Raw genomic sequence first — 22209 nt, forward strand, 5'->3', positions numbered from 1 at the left:
AAAATGTGCCTTTGCTTAAAAGGTTTGTGTATTCGATACTTTAACATAACCTACACTGAAGAATAAATGTGAGCATTGAATATACAAAATTTAGTTATTTAAAATCTAATCTTAAAAATAAAAATAAACACAGCATTTTAAATATTAAAATGTAATAGACATAGCTACAGCTGAAATTGCAATTTGTAACTAATCGTAAGAATTTTGTTTACTTAGATTTGTCTTCCGTCATTGAACCATAATATTAATCTGTTTATCTACAAAATTCTATCAATTTAATGGCACATGGCTATCTTATATGGTAGGGCTATATTTACTGTTGACTGTTGTCACACCCCCAGTTCATGAGCTGAATTTATATTGATAATTCTGGATACTGTTACGTTACAAAGATTTCCATGTGTGTGGCTTACAATTAAAATTAAATAAATACATTTTGTAATAGTGTTTTTATTACTTTAATCGAGCATGCATGCAATTTATGGCTGGGCCATATTTACTGTGGAGTGCACACCCCCAGCTCATGAGTTGAATTTAAATATTGATACTGATATAGAGTAAATAACATTTAAATTTAAAATAAATTAAATTGCTTGGTGTTTTATATTTGAAAGTTTTAAATATGCTGATAGTTAATGAGTTAAATATTCAGCACGCCTGTCACGTGCATCTAATGTCAATAAAATGATGTGCCCATGTATTAATAACAATACAATCATGAACAACAATAACAACATAAGCAAATTTTAATTAATATGCGGCAAACAAATTTATGATTGAACTGCTAAGACGCTCGCTCGTTAAAACTACAAAATCGCAAACATAATAGATTTCGCCCATATATGTGCAGGGCCGTTAAATTTCGGCGGCCATGCGCTTGGGCCACGTCGATGGCCGGCACAAGGTCCACAACAGGCCACCAGCAATAAGCAGTTAGGGAGATCTGCCACAGCAGCAGAAAATCGACTATCAATAACAATATACGCGGCTGATTGAAGGTGCCGCCAATTGACACGCTCACACACATTTATTCTAAAGTCAAAGAACTCAATTATGCTGCGCAGCATAGTATAGAAAACATATATAAATATTTCGGCGTCTATATTGGTGTCCCTGAGTATGTAAAAAAGATTTACAACGCAGCCAAAAATAAACACAACGCCAGCGGTCAACATGGCGTATGCTCAATGTGTATTGTTTATACGCATTTTTATGCGCCACTAAAACGTAAATACAATAAACATTCATATGCAGAGATTTGCTCCTGCTGCTTAACTTTCGCTTTGATGCTCCAGGCAGGCGCGTAGTTCGAACGAGCAGCCATAGAATTGCCATTCAAAACTCACCACAACAACTCACACAGACAGAGAGACACACACAGGCACGCAAGCACGTAAACATGCGAACACATTTAAGGGGCTGCTTGTGGGTACTGGTACTGGTACTGCCCCTAAAACGAATCCCAGTCGTGGCATTCGGGAGCAACAGTCGTCATCGCCAGTGAACGGCGCTATCGCGTTCGATAGACGGACCAACAGCAGCAGGGCGGCATATCCCAGCAATTTGTTTGCGCATTTTGCCAACGAGCGTTGGGCAGCGCGGATGAATTTCGCAGCGTGGCGCGTTTCAGTGCTAAAAACCAAAAAACTAAATAAATATACACTTGGTCTAACTAATTTTCTGTTCAATATAAAAAGCTAATAAACAACAGCAACAACAAAAAGTCATAAGTGCTTGTCGAAAAATAAATTTAAAAAAAATAAAGTTTTCCATGCAAGTTTTTAGTAGCAACTCCAAAGTGTCAATTGAATTAGCGCGCAAATACTCCAAGCGTTTTTTATAGGCGCAACAGGTGAGCGTTGGCGCTCGCTAAAACAAATCTATAAAAATTTTGCACTAATTAAGCCTCAAAGTGAATTTGAAAACGCAACGAATTGAAAACGTTTTATGTGTGCAGTGGCAGTGGCTAAAAAACTAATTAAGTGAACTGATGGTAAATTCATGCAAGACCTAGAACTTAAATTAAGCAGTTAAGCTGAAATGAACTCTATTATATAGCAATCGTATATTTAATTGTATGCTAAGACAATTGTACGCCAACATATGTTTATGTGTGTTTGTGAGCTGCCCCAAAAATACGCTAAGAAAATCAATAAAATTTTGACATTAAAGCTAACAAATTGTTTAGCCAAGTGGCTGACCATACATATAAATGTTTATTTTTATGAGCTGCACTAATTTGTAAATATTTTGTGAACTATTGCGTGATTAATTTGGCTGCCATGCTATAGCTCATGCAGTCTATGAAGCTGTTCGCACTCAATCTTGCTGTAGTTTATTAAACACTCAACATTGATAAACGAGCTGAGCATAAGCCATAAAACAGCTCACCTGTTGCTCTAGGGCCAGGGCCAGAGATCAACGAATTTGCGTAAAACGTAGACGTAGTCCCGCTGTTTGAATTATGGCAAAAAATAATATTTGCATTGCTCAAAACAAATCGAGCGAAATACATTCTTGCTGCCCATGGGCACATCAAAAGGCAGCTGAGCGCACATTATCTTAATAGCGACAGATTCGCGCGCAATCCAAAATCATCCAGCTACAAAATCATGCAGCTGCCCGCCAAACCGCAATTCGCATACAATGTCTGTCTGTCTATACATATATAAGTGTGAGTTTGCCTGTTGCACATGCAAAGGGATTGGTGGCATGCATTGGGGCCACTCAGCGCAGTCATTCGTAATCGTCTTCTGTTGTTGATTGCGCCTTTGTGTATAAATTAATTGAATTAAAAGTTTCCGGTTAAGCCTAGTACTACTTGAGGTTACACACACACACACACTTATGCACTTTTGAGCAATATAATTGTAGCGAAAGACAGTCCTAAATATAGATAGAAATTCTAAAGCTAACGTTCTTGTGCTAAATCTAATTTAAATTTGACTGTTGTGTGCAACGGTGCGTATGCGCAACATGCTGAAAATATGACACATACGTCGTGTACACTCATCAGGGGCTTTTAGCATGGCTGCTGCTGCTGCTGTTACGCACTGATACCGACGTCAAATATCATTCAGATTCATAATAACAAATTTGCCAAATAAGATTTTTGTTATTGATTGCGCTGCTGCTCAAAAAGTCTCGCGCACTCTCTGGCCGCAACTGATTTCGTTGCGATTATTTGAATTAAAAGTAAGTCACGAAGCGAGGTAAACAGCCCAAAAGTTAAATTTTAGCAAGTTCGCCATTGGTAAACAATGCGCACAGGGAAATCGCGTCAAACTTTTTTCGGCCTACACACACACACACCAATTAACATTCAATTAGAAAATAAACACGACGCTAATGACAATAGCAAATATAAATCAAGCAAAGCAACAGCCACGCCCCAAATGAACTTAACTGTGCTTGACAGCTCTCGCTCGCTCGTTCGCTCTGTCGCTTGCAGTTCATGTGCGCCTGCACTTAATGTGCAGTTGACCTTCGCAGCATATTAACTAAAGCGACCTGGTGTCAATATTTTGACAGCATGGCTGGCTTGTTTAGGTCGACAGCCTGTGAGTGTCTGTTATGATGAATGGCGGCAACGCTGGCAAATCCCCAATGGAGCGTTGGCCCTTTTTTCGCTTGCGTACACAACGCACAGGCGTGTGCTCCAGCTTGGGTATGGGAAGCAGCTAATGTTGACATCACTTGGTCATTTAATGACAGCCCTTTACGAGCACTTTAAACGCTTGTTGATAAGCATGCAACAGCAACAGCAACAGCGTGCCACGTGTATGACAGATAGCTAACCTTTTTAGCATAGCAAAGTGTGTTTAAAATAAAAGCACAAGCATATACAATTTGATTAGATTATTACATTCATGTAAATTTTAAACTCAATCAATATAGAGCGAGAGAGAGAGCGCGCATTTGCCATAAATTGCATTGCCTGCAACAAATTTAGCAAGTTCATTTTCCTATAAGCGCGCCACAGGCTCTGCAGAGACCTTGAGTGCTAAATTGTCATAACTTTCCATTTGCCTGAATGCCAATATAAACTTTCATAATGCAGTTGCTGCTTGCTGTTGCTTGTAACGCACACAGACATGGATTAGCTGTCTGTATGTCTATCTGTCTGTCTGTCTGTGTACACGCATACACATATACAAATGCAAGTAAGTATATGGGCATGACCAGCGAGCGCTGTCAGGCTAAAGTGGATTAGTTGATATGGCAAATTGTAGCAGCTGGCAAGCGCATGACACACACACACAGAGACACACGCACACATGCAAAGTTTAACTGCATGCTTATTGAAATATACATAAATGTTTATAATAAAACTATGCGCACATGTCAACAGCTCAGCCTCAGAGACTCGCCAAAGTGCCTTCTAGTATTTTTTCGTAAATTATTTTCACTCTTTTTGGCAGCCGTCAGCATTTTTATACGCAAGCCTTATGGCTTGCACACGCTGCAAATTAATATTCCACACAGATAATTGCACGTGCAACAGCCGCCAATCAGTCAATCAGTCATTTGGTCAACTGGTCAATGCCTCTGCTGCATTCATCTTTGTCTATTAATTATGTTTTACTAATAAATGATGTGGCAGGCATTGTATGACAAATTTATGCTGCAGTCAGCACTGGTTATAACCGCTACTCACACACACATACATATATACATGTCTGCTCAAGCGTTAATTCAGAATTTTAACACTGCATGGCAGCTTATTTATTTATTTAAATAATTAAAGCCATTTGGCAGCTGAGCTGAGCTGTGCGCTTCGCAAATTAATTGACGATTCGCAATTTGGCCATAAAAATAATAAGAATAATATAGTATAGTAATAAAGCAGGCAATCACCCAGGCACACAGACACAAGGCCAAGCCTGAGTGGGTGGCCAGACTCTTGGCGTACCTGAGCAACTGCACGTCCACGCCCAGCCAGCTATCTAGTCTTAAACGTCAGCGTCAAGCTTTTGCTAAAAAAACAAAGTAAGAAATATTTTTTTTATGGAAACGACAATTTTGGCTGACGCTCTCCTGTTCTAGCCGCCTATGGAGCGCGCTGACTGTTATCAAAATTCAAAACTAATAATAATAATAATAATAAGACTGTTGCTCACCGCATACATTTAAATGCAAATGAAGCCAAATTTGTTGCACGCTGCAGACATTAAAATGTATTTAATTGGCTTAGAGTTTAGTCGCACGCCGTCTGCATTTAATTTGATCTATTTGCATGCTAAGTTCAATGTCAAGTCAATCGAGTGCGTGGCACATCCGCCGGAAGTGCGTCGAGTCGAGTCGAAAGCAACTTAAAGCCAACAAGCAACAAGTTATTGAGTTTCAACCCAAAGAGTGTCGCACACTTGCCATTGTTTGTCTTAAGTGCTCCAACGCTGAAAAGGCTGCTATGGTTGGCCTGGGCTCTCCCTCTATATGGTCACGTACTTCTTTTCGTTGTTCTTAATGAACACTTAACGCTAGTGTTGGCCCCACAGTTTATTAGCTTGGCTCCTAGCACGAGCTGCACGAGCTCCTATTACAGGCAATCGGTTCGCTTAGGCTGACTTTGGGGCATTGTAATTAAATTTAACTGCCAGGCAGCCAGCCAAAGCGGCCAAGACTTATGTGTAGCCTACAACAGCTACTAAGTAGGCCTTGAAGTTGTGCTAATTATTTATTTATGCACAGTCAATGGCAGATATATATAGCTGGAATTAAAAATTAGTTACAAACAATTTTAAAAGCAAGGAAATAGTTAGGAAATGAAATAGTTTATTAGATCAGCAATAGAGTAAAGTTGAAATTGATATATCAGGTTCGTTTTATGCAATTATAGTCAAGAGAAAAGATTTAAGAGCCTCTCGACTTCGCTCTAAAAATTAAATAAATTTAAAATATACATATGCAGATTAAGTTGTTGAGTCTAGACTTAAACCCAATCTGTATCCAGCTGTAGTTACACTTTATTTTCAGCTACGCAGTTAGAAATCCTTAATGTTATACGAGCTGTCAGAAAAAAAGAAACGAGAACAGTGCAAAATTCTTTGCGTGGCGACACTAAGCGAACTTGTCAGCACATTGGGATGCGAGTGGCTTTGTGGCTGCTGGCTTAGCCCCTGACAGTGGCATTGGCATTCAACGTAGGTGAACTCACACACATACGCACACACGTATAGCGCCCAAGGTCCCATTGGGGTTGCGTGGGTCCAGAGACTATCCAGCGAGACTATAACGAGATGCGTGTCATTGCGCCAAAATCAACAAAAATGCAAACGATGTGTGCGCTAGCATGTGTGTCCTTTTGCATGTAACTACATAGCTACATAGCACCTTGGCATTGTGTCCAAAACTCACTCTTGTCAATAGAATCTTTATTGGTTTTATAAATATTTGTGCTTTGTATTTTGTTTTGGATTTGTCGGTTTTTATGCTGGTTGCGGCTATTTAAAGCCCAACAGCGCTTACAAGCGCCTTAGCGATTGCTTATGCAAAGTCAGGGGTTGTTGTTTGTTTGTTTGTTGTTTGTGTCCTTGACAAAGGTCCTTTTGTTAAGCAGCTAAAGATGGCAGCCTATGATGGATTTGCCCACTGAGTGTGTCGCCGCGCTCTCGTCATATTGACTTTTCATGCGTAAGCGCAATTCAATCACAGCACAAACTTTTGCCATTACAATTAAAGCAGAGCGCATTTTGCTTTTGATAATATGCAATTTCACTTGAAAGTAGCTGAAGCATAGAATATTACGCATACGCCACACAAACACAAGACACTCCTTTGGGGTTGTAATTCAACAAAATTGTGAATTATTTTGAGCTTTGCGGCCTGCAGTTTGATTGATTTGATTTTTGGCAAAGTCAAGGGTCGCTTGACATACCAAAAAACTAATCAATTCAGTGGACGGCCTGCTGTTGCTCATATGTCTAACATATGAGTATGAATTGCAAATTGAGCTGCTGCTTACACACTTCAAAGTGTCTGTGTGTGTGCGTGTGTGTGTGTATGCAAATGAAGACTATCAAGCGAATTGGAGCTTTGATAAGAGCAACAAATTCATAACATTTAATTACGTACAATTTGTTTATATGTTTACAGCGAATAAGATAAACAAATTGTCGCTGTCGCTGTTGCTGTTGCTGATGTAAAGTGTTTGCTGATAGCAGGATAAACCAGGGCCAGCTCAACATGTTGCCAAAAAGGCAGCAGTTTAGTTAGTTTACCCTGCTGCTTACTCACTTTGGGTTCAAGCGTACATTATCTAGCGTCGCCAGACAGCTCGTTTATTTGTTTCGCCACAAGGGCTGACGTTAACATGGGAAGCGCGTCATATGTTGCCCCAACCAACTAAAATACGCGCTGCTGCCTAAATGAGGGGTTAGTCCGAAAGGTAAACAGCAATTGCATTAGCGCTCTCTCTGCATTGCTTCAGTTTCAGTTTCACTTGCACACGTGATAAATACATGCAGCTAGTGATAAGCAGCAATGATAAGCAGCCCCTACAATAGTTATTTTGTATTGTAAGCAGAGCTTCAAAGCTTAAACAAGTTCAGCATATCCATTTGAAGCTGTCTAAGCTTACAGCAATTGTAATCGATAGCACAACTCAAATAACCTAGCATAGTAACCAAAGATAAATTACACACACACACACACACACAGCAAATTGAAAAGCGCTCCCAAAATTAATTATTTGTTTTATTAGGGCGCAGCTTGTAACTTTTAGCTAGCCCATGACTTTGCATAATATATATTTAAATTAGTATAGCAGCTGCTTTAAGTTTAGTTTAAAGTCTTGACTTGCAACACTCTCTCGGCTGTATGGAGAGCCCCATTAGTGCTACAATTGGCAGTACTCGAGCGTAACCAAGTGATAAGTGGAATATTTGTGCTGAATTTGACAGCGCTTGAAATTCAAATACGCATTATGCTGTGCAAGGTTACGGCTTAAGTGCCACTTGCAGCTTCTGCTTCTTCTTTGACAACGAAGCAGCAGCAGCACCACCACCACCACAAAATGCGCAATAGAGTAAAGCAGAGAAAAAAGTTGTTACAATTTATTTGCAGCAGCCAACATGTGTGTGTGTGTGTGCCAAGAGGCATATGGGACGTATGAGTTATGAGCTGCTTGCCACTGGGGATGCAAGTACACAAGAAATTGATTTGCCACTCACGTCGTCGTGTCGCTGAGGCGGAGCGGTGACGCTTTTAATTATGCTTGCCATTCATAACATATATTGCATGCTTAATGACAGCAAATACAAATCAAAATCAAAGCGCTGAAGGGCGAACTGTAAAGTTTTGAAAAGCAATTTAGCAAGTGTAAATACGAGCCGAGGCGCTAATTGTATTAGCCAAATTAATAAAATCAATACAGACACTGCTTAGCCCATTTGGCTGATTGTCGTTGCTCTGTTTGCCGACTGTCTGTCTGTTTGTTGGTCACATGAATGCGTAGGCCACAGGCTAAAACATCAGTTTACAATTGGCATAAATCGTGTCCCCAGCCGACTGTTGTCCGTATCCTTTTATATGGCAGCCTGTTGCCCGCTGCCTATAGCGCGCTGCAATTCCATGAATTAATTAGACGCAAGCCAATTACGCAAAAGCGACTTACGCAAAATGTTAGCCTTGGGCACGCAACCAGCAACAGCCCTTTGGGGAGCTTGGAAACAAACGTATTCCATTTGCCACTAAAGTGAACAGGCGATATTTGCATTTCAGCTGAAACTCCAATCAAAAGCGTAAGTGTCAACTATTCAAAGCCAACTTAATTCCTTTCGAGCTACCATGAACTCACTGTAGCTGCTGCTGTGTTAAGCGTTAAGCTGTTATGCATCGAAAGCGTTGCGTTAATTTGCCCAAAGGCTTAAGTAGCTCAAAGTGCTGCTGCTGCTGCTGCTCATGCTTGAGTTTTAATAAAGTGTTCACTTAGTTGCAGCTGCATTCAAGGACAACACGCGGTTAGCAGCACTCTTGGGTTAGCGGAGTCAATTAAATGGAAAACGTTTTCATGTTGCGCCAATTGTTGTCATAGCTTGATTGATGCTACAGCAGAAAGTGGCTGCAGATTAATTTAAACGCTTAAAAAAAAAAAGAATGCATTTCTCACGCCTCAACAGCTGCCCAGCTGAGTGGAGCGCTCGTTTGTTATGCACAACTTGTGGTAAACAATATAGCAATATCCTGGCCAGCTGCTTGCCAGCGCAAAGCCAAAGACGAAGGCGAAACGCCAACTGTGCACAGTGGGTCGCTCGAGCGCACATGGCGGGCAAATTGATTTGATTGCTATTTGGCGCTGCACGCGAAATAGATATAGCTCAGAGATAATGCCGCATGCCAAAGGCTAAATAAATTGTTGTTGAATTATTTTTAGTTAGCCACAACAGGCGCGATGCTATCGACTTTTAGTTGCGTTGTAAACATATTTTTGGCACATATTTATCAATAGATAGCGCTCGCTAAGAAGCACAAGATTAATTATTTTTTACTTTTTGTGCATTTTTCGCAGATAAATAAGCATGGCTGACTAGCCGTGCGCATGCTGGCTTGTTAACATGGCGTATACGCAACGTGCAATTGCAACTGCAGGTGTAATCAATTCGAGTCAATTAAGGAATACACGCATCGGCTAACAATATAATTGAAATTTTGCGCCACCAGCTGCACAACTAATTAGCTTAATAAAGAACTTAAAGCCAGCAACATGTCCGAGTATCGCTTTATCTCGATCACCGACTACCAATTCACTACAAATCGCTCGCAGAACCTAATCAATCTGCCCATCACGCCATACTATGCTGCTGCCCAGACGCAGCTGCTGGAGGAGGAGTCCAAGACGGCGCTCAACATTCCATACACAGTCTTCGAAATACTTGTGGCCATTGTGAGCATCATTGGCAATCTAATGGTCATCATTGTTTTCCAGCGCGAGCGCAAGCTGCGTCGCCGCACCAACTACTATATAGTATCGCTAGCTATAGCTGATTTTCTGGTTGGCTCACTGGGCGTGCCCTTTGCCATACTGGCCTCCGTCGGACTGCCCACCAATTTGCATGCCTGCCTCTTTACCGTCTCGCTGCTCGTCGTGCTCTGCACCATTTCAATATTCTGCCTGGTGGCCGTGTCCGTGGATCGCTACTGGGCCATACTCTATCCCATGGCGTACTCGCGCAACGTGCGCACTCGCACAGCCATTGGTAAGTACACAGGATGCAGCTGCAGCGCTAAAAGTTTCCGTTGCGCTCATTGACCGCTCATTGTTGCTGCCACACAATGTAAACTAATAAACAGCGCAATTGTCTTTAGTTTTAAACAGCCAAGTTGGGCATGTTTGAGCTTAAACTTTTGCAGCAGCTGTGCAGTCGACTAACTAGGTCAGCTCTTTGATTAAGTCTGCACTCACTTTTCAAACCTCACATATGCTGCAGCAAAACTTGCCTTTGCATAAATTAGTTGAGCTTGACTGCTTCAATAGTTGTCCACTTGTTATTACAATTTAATTACTTGGAAGTAAATGTGCTTCATATGCTGCTATTTGGGGGTCACATGGCGTATGCGTCATTTAGCTGCATTGACGGTTCAATGCACCAGCACTTGCTGCTGCAGCAAAGCCAAACAATTGTACGCCAGAGAATTAAAATTATGGTCATTGCTAGTTGAGTCATTAGACAGACTGTGACGTGACGTGATGTGACGTTTGCAATTTGAAGGACTGGCAGCAGCGCTTCAAAGGCTTCCCCTTCACCATTTGTAATCCTTGCTTGCTCTTTGCAGTTATAATATCTGTTTGCTGGGTGGCTGGCGCTATTGTGGGCTTTCTGCCGCTCTTTGGTTGGCATGCAGATGTGCCGCATGATCAGGAGTGTCTCTTTGTCGAAGTCATGGACTACAACTATCTGGTGTTTCTCTACTTTGCCACCATCATTACGCCAGCGCTGCTCATGCTGGCATTCTATACGCATATCTATCGTGTAATCATTAAACAGGTAAGAGCAGCGTTAAATTGGCTTGAAGATTTGCTTTAATCTCTCATTTTGCAGGTGCGTCAAATAGTTACTATGAATCCTGCTTCGGATCTGAGTCGACGCTCCTCTACGGCGCAAATACATGCCACCACACCTGGACGTGCTGGTCATACGGGCACCATGCTGCGTGTCCTTGGCGCTGCACGCAAGCGCGATGTCAAGGCCACGCAGAATTTATCAATCATAGTGCTGTTCTTCATGATCTGCTGGATACCGCTGTACACCATAAACTGCGTCAAGGCCTTTTGTCCGGACTGCTATGTGCATCCCAAGCTGACGCTCTTCTGCATTATACTCTCGCATCTCAACTCGGCAGTCAATCCTGTGCTATATGCTTATCATTTGAAAGACTTTCGCTTGGCGCTAAAGAATCTAATGCTGCGTTTAATGGGCGTGGATATTGATCAGCAGGCGGAGGCTATACATCGCTTCTCAGTGGCCAGCCAGCATCGGCTGCACTCCATGGACTCCAATATGCGCAATTCCACGCACACGCGCATGTATGTGGGTGAGTGTGAGTGCGCGTTGTTCTGCCCTCCACTTGCTGCAGCCACAACTAATGCCTGTATTGCTTTTGCAGATTCACCCATTTGGCTGCGACAGCAGCAGGAGGCGCTGAAGAACTCGCAGCTGCTGCCCAAGTGCGGCGTGCTGACTCCTTGCGTGAACAGCATCAACCAAACTGTCGCCGCTGCTGTAGGCGCCACCACGGACATTGAGCGCGACATGTGGAACATTGTGGAGGCCAGCAGCGGCGCCGAGATGGGCGAAGTAAGCTATGAGTTTCCAAGCGCCAAGCTGGCGGAGAGCGATCATGACAGCAGCCTTTCGGTATCGGTGCCTGCAACAGCGCAGCCGCCAGCGCAGTCGCAACGCTGCGACAGCGTTTACTCATATGATAATCATAACTACTCTACGGGTCCAGAGGATGGCTTAAGCTTGCCCGAGGATGCCGAGTATGAGGATGTCTTTGTACCTCAATGCAGTAGCAATAGAAATCAAGGCGTCGATCCTGTTGAGCTGCGTCGCTCCTTGGCTTGTGTCATGCGTGAAAAGCTGCGCTCCGATGACACCGACTACTTTAGTCAGCAGCGTGTGCTGCATGAGAGCAACAGTGAAGACATTGTGGCACCATTGCCACATAGCAATGAGCAGAGCAAACCCTGCACCACACGCACCTCACCCAGCAATGGACTGTTGCCGCAGCAACTGCGCTCCAAGCTGCTGGCAGGCAACTCCAGCAGCGATCACTGCCTGCCGCAGCCGAATGCCGTCTATGTGATTGATGGCGCCTCGCAGCCACTGCGGCCTGGTCATAAGCCCAAGTATCGCAAGTCCACAGCGCTGACACGTAACTCACGCAAGAAGAGTCGCTCCTGCTCCTGCACCAATGAACAAAGGCACGCCGAAGGCAACAACATCACAGCAACAGCAACTCCAGCAGCAGCAGCAGCAACAACAGCTGCTCACAATAACAATAATCTCAACCATGATGGCTTCTTTAGTCCCTTGAAATCAATGGGCAACTTTATGCAGCATTCCAATCTCTTTAATATTTTCCAGCCACATGCAGCAACAGTTGCTGCCATTGCAACAGCAACTGCAGCAACAGCAGCAACTGATGCACCGCACATCTTAGTGCATCGCAATTCGGAGCCGCTGGTGCCCACGTCAGCGTCCTCGTCCTCATCCCTAGTCGCCGGCAGCATAGAGAGTTGACCGCGCAGCAAACGGCCGGCTGAAGTCTAGGCAAAAAATACTCGCAAGTCAAAGCTTTTATTTTAAGTCGTTAGCACGAGTTTTAGTATTTAAATTTATATATTTTAATTTGATAAACTTAATGCTTAGCAAACGCTTGACGCATACACAGTCCCAGCCGAATTAGCAAATTATGTGCATTTATTTTGTATATAATTAAAGAACTTAGTCAATTGTTTAAATAGATCTACGTGTATACATATTTTATTATTATAAACTAAACAAATAACGTATATTGTGCATACTCGTCAATGTATTTACCTACATGTATAAGTGGAACTGCTTAGAATTTTTGCATGTTATCAACAAAAAGAAAAAAAATAAAACTGTGTAACTATTTAAATAATATACTTAAACGACCGTCTGTGAAAAACCAAAATATACCATGTCTTAAAATTTACGTGTTTAAATAAAATACCAAAATGTTGCTTAATGCTGAGTATTATTTTTTAGTACATTTCAGCTGCTGCGCATTGGAAATATCGCTGAAACAGCTGTTGCGATGTGGTTGTTGTCTTGGCTAAATTAAATGCGAGCTGAAGTACTTTTGTATCTGTGAGGTTAAGTACTTTATAGAACAAAGCAAGCGCTGCATAAAAGCTTAAATAGCAAACTACAAGCTATAAAAGTTGTGAATAATTTTAAGTGTTTATATAAAAGAAATGGCAATGTTAACGCTTACGCCAAGTTCATGTGGCTTTGCCAGCAAACTGCGCTTTAAATTGAATACCAAAGAGTAGGTAAATTATATGTTTTCATACAATTTTAGCGCACTTTGCCAACACATTTGAATGCAGCTTAGGTTGGCGCCCACATCAGCGATTCAGCATGGATCGCAACCTTCGCTACGCCGATGGAATTAAAAGTTTCTTGGCGCAGACGCACTGGCGCAATGGCACAGCTGTTTTTCCAAAGCTTTTGCGCTGCCAGTGGAAGACATGTGAAGGTCAGAAGAAGGTTAGTTCATCAGTTGATTACATTCGAGGTGGGTGTGTGTTTTTTGCAGCAAAAGACGCCGCTAAAATAAAAAGTAAAAGTTATTTTAGCAACAAATTTGCAACGATTTATCAATCAAAACTTTGCATTTCACCCACATACAAAATTAGTAACAACTTCAGCTAACTTTAAACACATTTCTTTCTACTTTCCGGCGCGCAGTTTTTCAGCAACAAAAATAATTGCAAGATGAGTACCCGTAAGTTCTGCGTCGGTGGCAACTGGAAGATGAACGGCGACCAAAAGACCATTGCCGACATCTGCAAGACTTTGAGCTCTGCCCAGCTGGACCCCAACACCGAGGTGGTCATTGGCTGCCCGGCCATCTATCTGATGTACGCACGCAATCTGCTGCCCTGCAGCATTGGCGTTGCCGGCCAGAATGCCTACAAGACCGCCAAGGGTGCCTTCACCGGCGAGATTTCGCCCGCTATGCTGAAGGACATTGGCGCCGATTGGGTAATCTTGGGTCACTCTGAGCGTCGTGCCATCTTCAACGAATCTGATGACCTCATTGCCGAGAAGGCAGAGCATGCTCTGGCCGAGGGCTTGAAGGTGATTGCCTGCATTGGCGAGACACTGCAGGAGCGCGAGGCGGGCAAGACCAACGAGGTTGTGGCACGCCAGATGTGCGCCTATGCCAAGACCATAAAGGACTGGACCAACGTTGTGGTCGCATACGAGCCCGTCTGGGCCATTGGCACCGGCAAGACAGCCACACCCGATCAGGTGAGTTCAAATTCAATTCAAGCGTACACAAATCTTAACTAATTATCCTGATTCGATGCAGGCCCAAGAAGTGCACGCCTTCCTGCGCAAGTGGCTGACGGATAACATCTCCAAGCAAGTGTCCGACTCTCTGCGCATTCAATACGGTGGCTCTGTGACCGCTGCCAATGCTCAGGAGCTGGCCAAGAAGCCCGACATTGATGGCTTCCTGGTTGGTGGCGCCTCACTCAAGCCCGAGTTTGTGGACATTGTGAATGCCCGCAAGTAAATTGGAAGAACTGCCGCTACCCACAAACATCTGCTTAGGAAACTCCTAGGCTGAATTGCATTACGCACAGTTTGGCAAGCATTGTTATTATAAATCTCATTAGCAATGAGTTAGAATTGTTTGCGCCGGAAAGTAGCAAACGCATGTAATCTATTCAAAATTCCTTGTTCACCAAATCGCTGTTGTATTCATTTTAATTTATAAAATAATAAAACCTTAAATATTAATACCATATGTTTTTAATATAAAAAAGGCGAGTGAGCAATTAAATGTTTATAAATAGCAGCAGCAGTAGTTGAACTTTGGCTAATGATAAGCGATTGGGGTTTGTTTGATAAACTTAGCAAGCTGTTGACACTGCCTTGTTTTGTTTATTAACTTGTTTTCATTTCATTTCAATTATTTATACGGCACGTTGTGAAATTTTTACTTGATTCGAGTTTACACATTTTACCAAATTTTCTAGCAAATACATAAATTGCAAAAAAATTCGTATTAGATTTCGAATTGCAGTATCGACCTTAGAGTATCAGTTTATAAACATGGAGGCCAATAAACAAGAGTATATTTTCGATATAGTTATGGTCAAGTCGAGTATAGCACGAAGATCCGAAGAGAACTCACCCGTCTATAGTGTGCGTCTATATAAAGACTTTGTGGATCTCACCTACGATCGCCTATATGCCGAAGAGTTTCCCGAAGGGCAGCCCCTGGGCCACTTTGTTGCCAGTCCCTGCGAGCTCATCAGCCAGCTTACCCACAAGGGTATTTGCGTTGCGCTCTATGACAACAACAAAATGCTGGGAAGTGCCACCTGCAGCTTCTCGACGGGAGTGCTGCGTCAGCTTACCGAGTCCACCTTTGAGATTATCGATGAGCTGCCCATACAGTTGATGAACAGAAAGACAGCAGTGGCGCAAATTGCTTTAAAATTCAAAATAACTACCACTGATCCAAATCTCGAGTAAGTTTTGTTGCTTGCAATCGACTGCGCACAATTTTAAGGTTAATCCTGCAGCTCTCGCCTGCTGCCCTTTGGCTGCTATGATATCTGCAAGCCAGCGGACAGCTCCGTTAATCCACGTGATCTTATCTTTACGCTGGGCAGATCACGCAAATGTGGCGGCACTTCTTGCATCACTGATGAGCGTCTCATGTCGCATGCGGGCGCGCCCTTTAAGTGCGTCCATGGCAAGACCAAAGAGAGCAACAAGGAGTGCAGCTGTGGTGTCAAAGGCGCCAAGGTGCCGCCAGAGCTCGATCCCAGCAAGGAGCGTGAGCGCAAGCAGCTCAAGAAGCTGCTGGCGGATCTGAAAGTAGACGAGCCACGCGTGCCTACGCCTCCACCTGGACATGCAGCATCGAAACGCCATCGCCAGCGCAAGTCCAGCGACGAGAGTGTTGCCTCTGAAGACTCTGCGCAATTCTACTCGCTGTCCTCCTCGAACAGCGAGCAGGCCATTGATTTGGATGTGGGATTAACGCCAGAGCAAATGCAAGAGCTGCAGCAGGCACGTAAGCGCGCCTTGGGCATCTGTCCCGATATAAAGCCGCCAGAGCTACTCACCAGCAAGTACAAACCACCACTGCTGTGTCCTGTATGCAAAGCCAACATCACCTGGCTGCCCAAGGTAGCCGCTTGTCCCTACTGCGGTCACAAGCACTTTGCCATGGACAAGCCCAGCGAGGAGGAGTTCGACGAGTGTCAGACCGCCGAGCAAGTGCTGCGCGATCATTTTCTAGGCGACGCGGGCAGCAGCCAGCGTGTGTCCAAAAGCAGCGGTGGTGATGGCAACAAAAAGAACTGCGAGTGCACTCAGAATCGCATCTGCACGCGTTGCCGCATACGTCAGCTCTGCCAGCAGATGTTCCAGCAGAGCGACGACAACAAACAGAAGCCGGAGCAGCTGCAAACGCAGACGGCGGCGGCGAAGCAGGAGCCGCAGCAGCAGCAGAAGGAACAGCCAGCAGGCAAGCCACTGAAGAAGGAAGCATCCTCAGCTACGCTGCGTCGCAAGAAGCTCATCAAAATCTTTGATGAAATGGCCAAGGCATATGGCAGCAAGGCGAGCACTGCCGAGCAGCTGCTGCAGAACTGCGAGGCCGAGTGCCAACAGTTTAAGCGCAAAGCCAAAACACCACGTGGACGTCGACGCGTTGCCTGCGCGCTCAAGCAAGTGGAGCGGGAACTAGCGAGCAAGTATCCGGTGAAGAAGCGCAAGCGCGCAGCCAAGAGCCACAAGCCAAAGCGACGCTCCACGCGGTGAGTTCCAATAAATTAACAAATACAGTAAATATTCTACATAAACAACATTCTATTGGTCGTTGCTGTTTTAGCAAGTTTTTTGATTCTTAAATTGACTTGCAACCAATCCCACTTCACATTTAAGGAAAATTAATTTTATTTAAAACTTAATTTCGTTTCTAATTTCAATCTTTGATATACAACACATCCTTTGATTATATTGAACAAATAGATTCAGATTAGTGTTTCCTCTTTAATGTTTAATAATCTTACATTGATTAATTTATTTTGTTCCTTTTGGAGAAAGCTACTTGTCTAATTAGATTAGTTGCTTCTATATATTTCATAACATTAGCTGCAATAATTTTCAATTATTTCATAATATATTCTTGCTATTATTTATTTTTTCTTCTTCCATACTTAGCTATACTTTCCTGGTGCGCAGCTCTGAAGTTGAGCGTCCGCGCTTTAGTCATACGAGCTGTGCCGGCGACAACGGACGCATACCCTGCCACATGGGCTGGATGTGGACTAAGAGCGAGCTGGCGCGCTATCGCGACTGGAAGCCCGGTGCAATATCCAAGACCATACGCTCGCTTATGGCATACTTCCTACGAGATTATCCTCTAGATCGCATACCGCTGTCCCGCTATCATTATCGCAAGCGGCTGATCAGCCTGGAGCCGCCGGAGGAGCCACTGGTGCAGCATCCGACGCTGCATATAACACGCAGGCATGATGAGTATGTAATCACATTGCGTCCGCTGAAGGATCCCAAGACGCTGGCCGTGTGTGCCAATCCCTATGCGGAAATGAAGCCGGTGGTGTTTCGCATAGTCAAGGATCCCATAGCGGCGGGCAAGCGAGCGCTCAAGCTGAAGCTCATGGAGAAGGGCTATCCTGTCTGTACCTGCAAGCTGCCAGTCAATGATTGCTTCTGCCGCAGCGTGGTGGACAAGAAGGTAATGCAGCAAGAAGTGCAGGGCATGTGTTTGGATCGCGGCTGGCCGAACATGAACGATACGTTTGTCTACTCCGATCTCAGCGAGGATGACAGCGACAATGAGTTTGAGTTTGGAGTGACTCCACCAGCGGGCATTATAAAGCCAGAGCGACTGCGTCACCCCGATCGCATAAACAGCGAGACGCAATATGAAGTTAATGATTGGGCCATGCCCACAATGTATCCGCATCCGCCTAATCCGCATGTCCAGTACGCTGGCTGTGTCGTGGGTGAGCGCAAGGCCAAGTTCAGCTGGATTATGGGCAAGGGCAATGTTCACGCACCTGCGAAGCCCGCCAAGAAGATGAATATTTCCAAAAAGCGACAAAAGGGTGGCCAGGAGCAGCTGCTGCCCGCAAAGCGCATCTGGCATAAATCTTCAGACTATGGAACAAAAGCTTTCTTTTAATTGCTTTACAGCCAAAAGACATGAAAAAAAATCTACAAAAAATTCAAGTTAAATTGGAAAAACTCAAAAATTATTATTTATAGTTTTAAGTCCATTGTAGAGCTTGCAGGCATGAGATTTTAGTTAATTTAAAATCAGCTTATGTACGTAGAAAATAAATCAAGTATACGCTGCACTCTAATCAATTTTAAATAAGCATGTTTTTATTTTTTAAACAAAGCAGGCTCTGTCAATATCTTATGCTATAGCTATTTATTTTACAGCTATAATGTTCATACTCTATTGAAATTTCCGGGCGTTCAGGCTCCAGCGCATAAAAATTTACAGCATATAAATTTATTTTTGTATATTTGCCGTTTATTTTGAATTTATTACAGTTAACTAACAATGGCTAAGAAAGAGGAACCTTACTGCTGGGTATCGAATGGCTTGAGTCGCGATAAGGAGGATTGGATGACATGCACGGGCAAGAACTATAAGCCGCCAGATCCAAATGATCCCAAGGCCAAGAAGAACAAGCAGCAGATTTGCTGCTCCACTGCATTTAGGCTGGCCAAGGAAAAGGCTTTGGAGGAGGCAGCCATTGACAAGACCGCAGAGATGTGCAAGGATGACAAAAAGGGCAAGAAGAAGAAGAAGGGCAAGAAGGGCCAAGGCTCCAAGTTTGACAACTATCGCTGCATTACGGCCAACATGATTTGCATGAAGCTGGACATGCCCGGACGCGACTTTGACGAATGTCCCAATCAGCTGTGCATCAAGGCGAACATCTGCAAGCAGTGCAAGCCCGTGATGAACTGGGATCGCATTAATGTCAACTGCTTGCCAGCCGAAGCGAGCTGCCAGTTTTCCATGCCGCAGGAGTGTCTGGAGCAGTCGCTGGACAACGGCATTGATCTGTCGATCATATACATGAAAAAGGAAATAGGTAAGCGGATCAGTACCATATATTGAGTAAGCTCATTGCTTGTTTTACTTGCAGGACATGGCTGCTATATTCTGCCCGAGGCCGTGCTGCTGCGCATTGTCAACTCGTTCCAGGAAGTTGTGCATACGGGCAATGTGATGCTCACCTGCAAGGGCTGCACCGTGGGCATGGCCACTGTGCGTCTATCCATGCAAATGCGCTGCCAGACGCTGCCAGAGTAAGTAAGCTCTGCGGCTGGAGCCTGGAGTCGCCTGAATTTCAATAGAGTAAACTAAATGGACATTGGCCCCAATTGGAACTTTGCAGCTTGGACAACATCAGCGTCGGGTCGTGCGGCAACTGCCCCTGCGGCTCAAGCGATTCCTCCAGCGACCCCTGCCTGGCGTTTCGAGATCTCTCAGATGACTCCAGTGCTGGACGCTGCTGCGGTGGCGGCTCCTCCTCCAATAGCAGCAACAGTTGCCAAGAGCAGGTATGTGCCCTTCAATTGCAGCTCGACTTGCCACCAACGTTTGCTTTGCAGCGTCCCAAAGGCAAGCTGGTGGACATGGCGGGTCCCTACGCTGTCTACTGCTGCAAGCAGGCAGATGATGCCTGCCTGGCTATGACGGCAGCGCCTGGACCCAGCGCGCAGTTCGGCGCCAGCAACAAATCCCACCTGGGTGAGGGCTCCACCAATCGCTTGTGCATACAAGCGCCGCCACCGCAGCTGAAGAAAGTGCAAATGAAGCGCGGACGCACGTGTCCAGTTTGCTGTGAGGATGTCAGCTGGCTGCCCGTCATAGCTGCCTGTCCGCATTGCGGCTACAAGCCCGTGCCAGAGTGCGAGGAGCGCACCTATGATGAGGATGCCACAGCCAATGAAATATTGCTGCATCACTTTGAGCAGAGCTCAGACTTCAACATGGGCTCCATGGAATTGTGCTCCGGTGGCGCTGCGACAGCTGCAGCCACTGCGCCCTCGGATGCGCGCACCTCGGACGCTTTTGAGCACATAGTGCGTGACTACAAGACGCTCAAGCGCAGCATAACGAAGACGAAGGAGCAGCCTGCGCAAACTGCGCCCGCAAACAAATCCGAGCCGAAGTCTGCAGCGGATAAGACAGCGCAGCTGGTTTGCATCTTCGAGGAGCTGCGCAAAATGTTTGAGCTGAACGATGAGAATGCCGAGGCGAAGGCCAAGATACAGGAAATCTGCGCCGAGGCCTGTCAGCTGGTGAAGGATAGCAAGCCGCATAGCAGACACTTGAAGAAGACGCAGCAGCAGCACTGCGTGGAGCCCAAGCGACCCAGAAAGCCCAAACGCCGCAAGCCGCCCATGAAATCGCGGCTCTATACCAAGCTGGATGTCAATCTGCGGGATGAGGACACACCGCGCATGAACAAACATGACAAGTGCTACGAGGTGCCGCATAGCGTGCCCGCTCACATGGGCTGGCTGTGGACAGAGTTTCCGCTGGCGCAGATACGTGGCTGGCGTCCGGGCGCCATACGCCGCTCCATACGCGAGCTGATGAGCTACTTTCTGAAAGACTTTCCACTGGACACCATACCCGTGAGCAAGTACATGTCGTACATAAAGCAGAACCGGCCGCCCAAAGGACCGCCGCCTGAGAATCTCGAGGGCGTGCAGCAGCAGCCCACGCTGCACATAGAAAAGAAAAACGATGAGTATATAATAACGCTGCGGCCGCTGAAGGATGCAGCAACGCTAGCGCGCTCGGCTAATCCTTATGCCAACATGAAGCCCGTGCAGTTTCGCATTGTCAAGAATCCGCTGCTGAAGCAAATCCGCGATCTGAAGCGCTGCTTGAAGAACATGGGCTTCAGCAAGTGCAAGTGCCACAAGCCTGTGATGGATTGCTATTGCCGCAGCTTCATTGACAAGAAGCGTCTGATTAGTGCCATGCAGCAGGAGTGCCAGCGCCGGCAGCTGCCCTGCTGCGAGGAGGAGCTGGTGCTGTCGGACACCTCGGACAGCGAGGCGGAGTATGACTTTGGTGTTACGCCACCAGCGGGTCTGGTGCATCCCGAACGTCTCAAAACCACGCATGTTACCAATACGGAAACGCAGTATGATGAAAACGACTGGGCCATGCCCACCATGTATCCACATCCGCCCAATGCGCAGGTGCAATACGGCGGCTGTGTCATTGGCGAGCGGCAGCAGCGTTTTAATTGGATCTTTGGCAAGGGCTTTGTGCACGCCAAGCCAAAGCCGCCCAAGATGCGCAACATGCCCAAGCCCAAGCCAAAGCCTAAGCCGTTTGCCATCCAGCCGCGCAACAAGGGCGGCTATGCGCCTGAAGTGCCGCCGCCGCCGGCGCCACCATCAAAATCGATACTCAAGCCACAGCAGCATAAGCAGTCGAGTCGTGCTCGTAGTACTTCAGATCCAGTGCTAGACGAACGACTGCAGCGCTTAGATCGAGCAGCATTTGCGCCCAAAGCTGTGCAGTTTCGGCGTTTAAAGGAATCTTCATCACGGCGGGATAGTCAAGTCGAAAGAGTATCCGCCTAGTCTATGTAGTAAATTTTTACGTATTACCTTTTAGGTTTTAGATATTTCAGAAAGCAAAACTTTTTCAGTAAAAATAAATATAAAACAAAACTAAAGTAGCAAGAGTTTTCCCATTCATTTTCAGTCGCAATTATAAACAACATAACAGTTAAACAAAGATTAAATATTTGTAGTTTCTATATAGCATTGAACTATCTATATAATCCTATGAATAAGTATTGAATAAAATAACCATCTAATCTATTTAATTAAAGCGGCAGTCGAGCTTGTAAGCTTCCCAAACTAATTGCCGTTGCGCATACGCAATGTGCTCCAAGCAATCCTTTCC

The 22209-nt window shown here is 45.0% G+C and overlaps 4 protein-coding genes across 5 annotated transcripts; all 4 read left to right on the top strand.

Annotated features, from left to right (window-relative positions):
* The first annotated feature begins 1929 nt into the window (after nt 1–1929).
* LOC108602114 lies at nt 1930–12968 on the top strand. Its single transcript, XM_017990139.1, has 5 exons — nt 1930–1993; nt 9509–10196; nt 10774–10985; nt 11040–11532; nt 11605–12968. Exons 2-5 carry the CDS (start codon nt 9704–9706, stop codon nt 12741–12743), a joined length of 2337 nt encoding a protein of 778 aa, XP_017845628.1. The 5' UTR covers nt 1930–1993; nt 9509–9703; the 3' UTR covers nt 12744–12968.
* A 461-nt stretch (nt 12969–13429) lies between these two features.
* LOC108603047 (triosephosphate isomerase) lies at nt 13430–14989 on the top strand. Of its 2 annotated transcripts, XM_017991466.1 has the most exons (4): nt 13430–13518; nt 13580–13739; nt 13941–14507; nt 14569–14989. In XM_017991466.1, the coding sequence occupies exons 1-4, from the start codon at nt 13445–13447 to the stop codon at nt 14773–14775; spliced, it is 1008 nt and encodes a 335-aa protein (XP_017846955.1). In that variant the 5' UTR covers nt 13430–13444; the 3' UTR covers nt 14776–14989. The 2 variants fall into 2 exon arrangements, with proteins under 2 accessions (XP_017846955.1, XP_017846956.1); XM_017991467.1 differs by lacking the exon at nt 13430–13518 and having other exon boundaries at nt 13708–13767; nt 14569–14984.
* Nucleotides 14990–15189: 200 nt separating this feature from the next.
* On the top strand, nt 15190–18602 carry LOC108604775. Its single transcript, XM_017994372.1, has 3 exons — nt 15190–15739; nt 15794–17038; nt 17445–18602. The coding sequence occupies exons 1-3, from the start codon at nt 15318–15320 to the stop codon at nt 18430–18432; spliced, it is 2655 nt and encodes an 884-aa protein (XP_017849861.1). The 5' UTR covers nt 15190–15317; the 3' UTR covers nt 18433–18602.
* A 112-nt stretch (nt 18603–18714) lies between these two features.
* On the top strand, nt 18715–21970 carry LOC108604553. The gene is made up of 4 exons (XM_017994081.1): nt 18715–19360; nt 19415–19577; nt 19667–19832; nt 19884–21970. Exons 1-4 carry the CDS (start codon nt 18820–18822, stop codon nt 21879–21881), a joined length of 2868 nt encoding a protein of 955 aa, XP_017849570.1. The 5' UTR covers nt 18715–18819; the 3' UTR covers nt 21882–21970.
* Nucleotides 21971–22209: the final 239 nt, after the last annotated feature.

The sequence above is a fragment of the Drosophila busckii genome, chromosome 3R (assembly GCF_011750605.1).
Source record: "Drosophila busckii strain San Diego stock center, stock number 13000-0081.31 chromosome 3R, ASM1175060v1, whole genome shotgun sequence".
Classification (NCBI taxonomy): Eukaryota; Metazoa; Arthropoda; class Insecta; order Diptera; family Drosophilidae; genus Drosophila; species Drosophila busckii.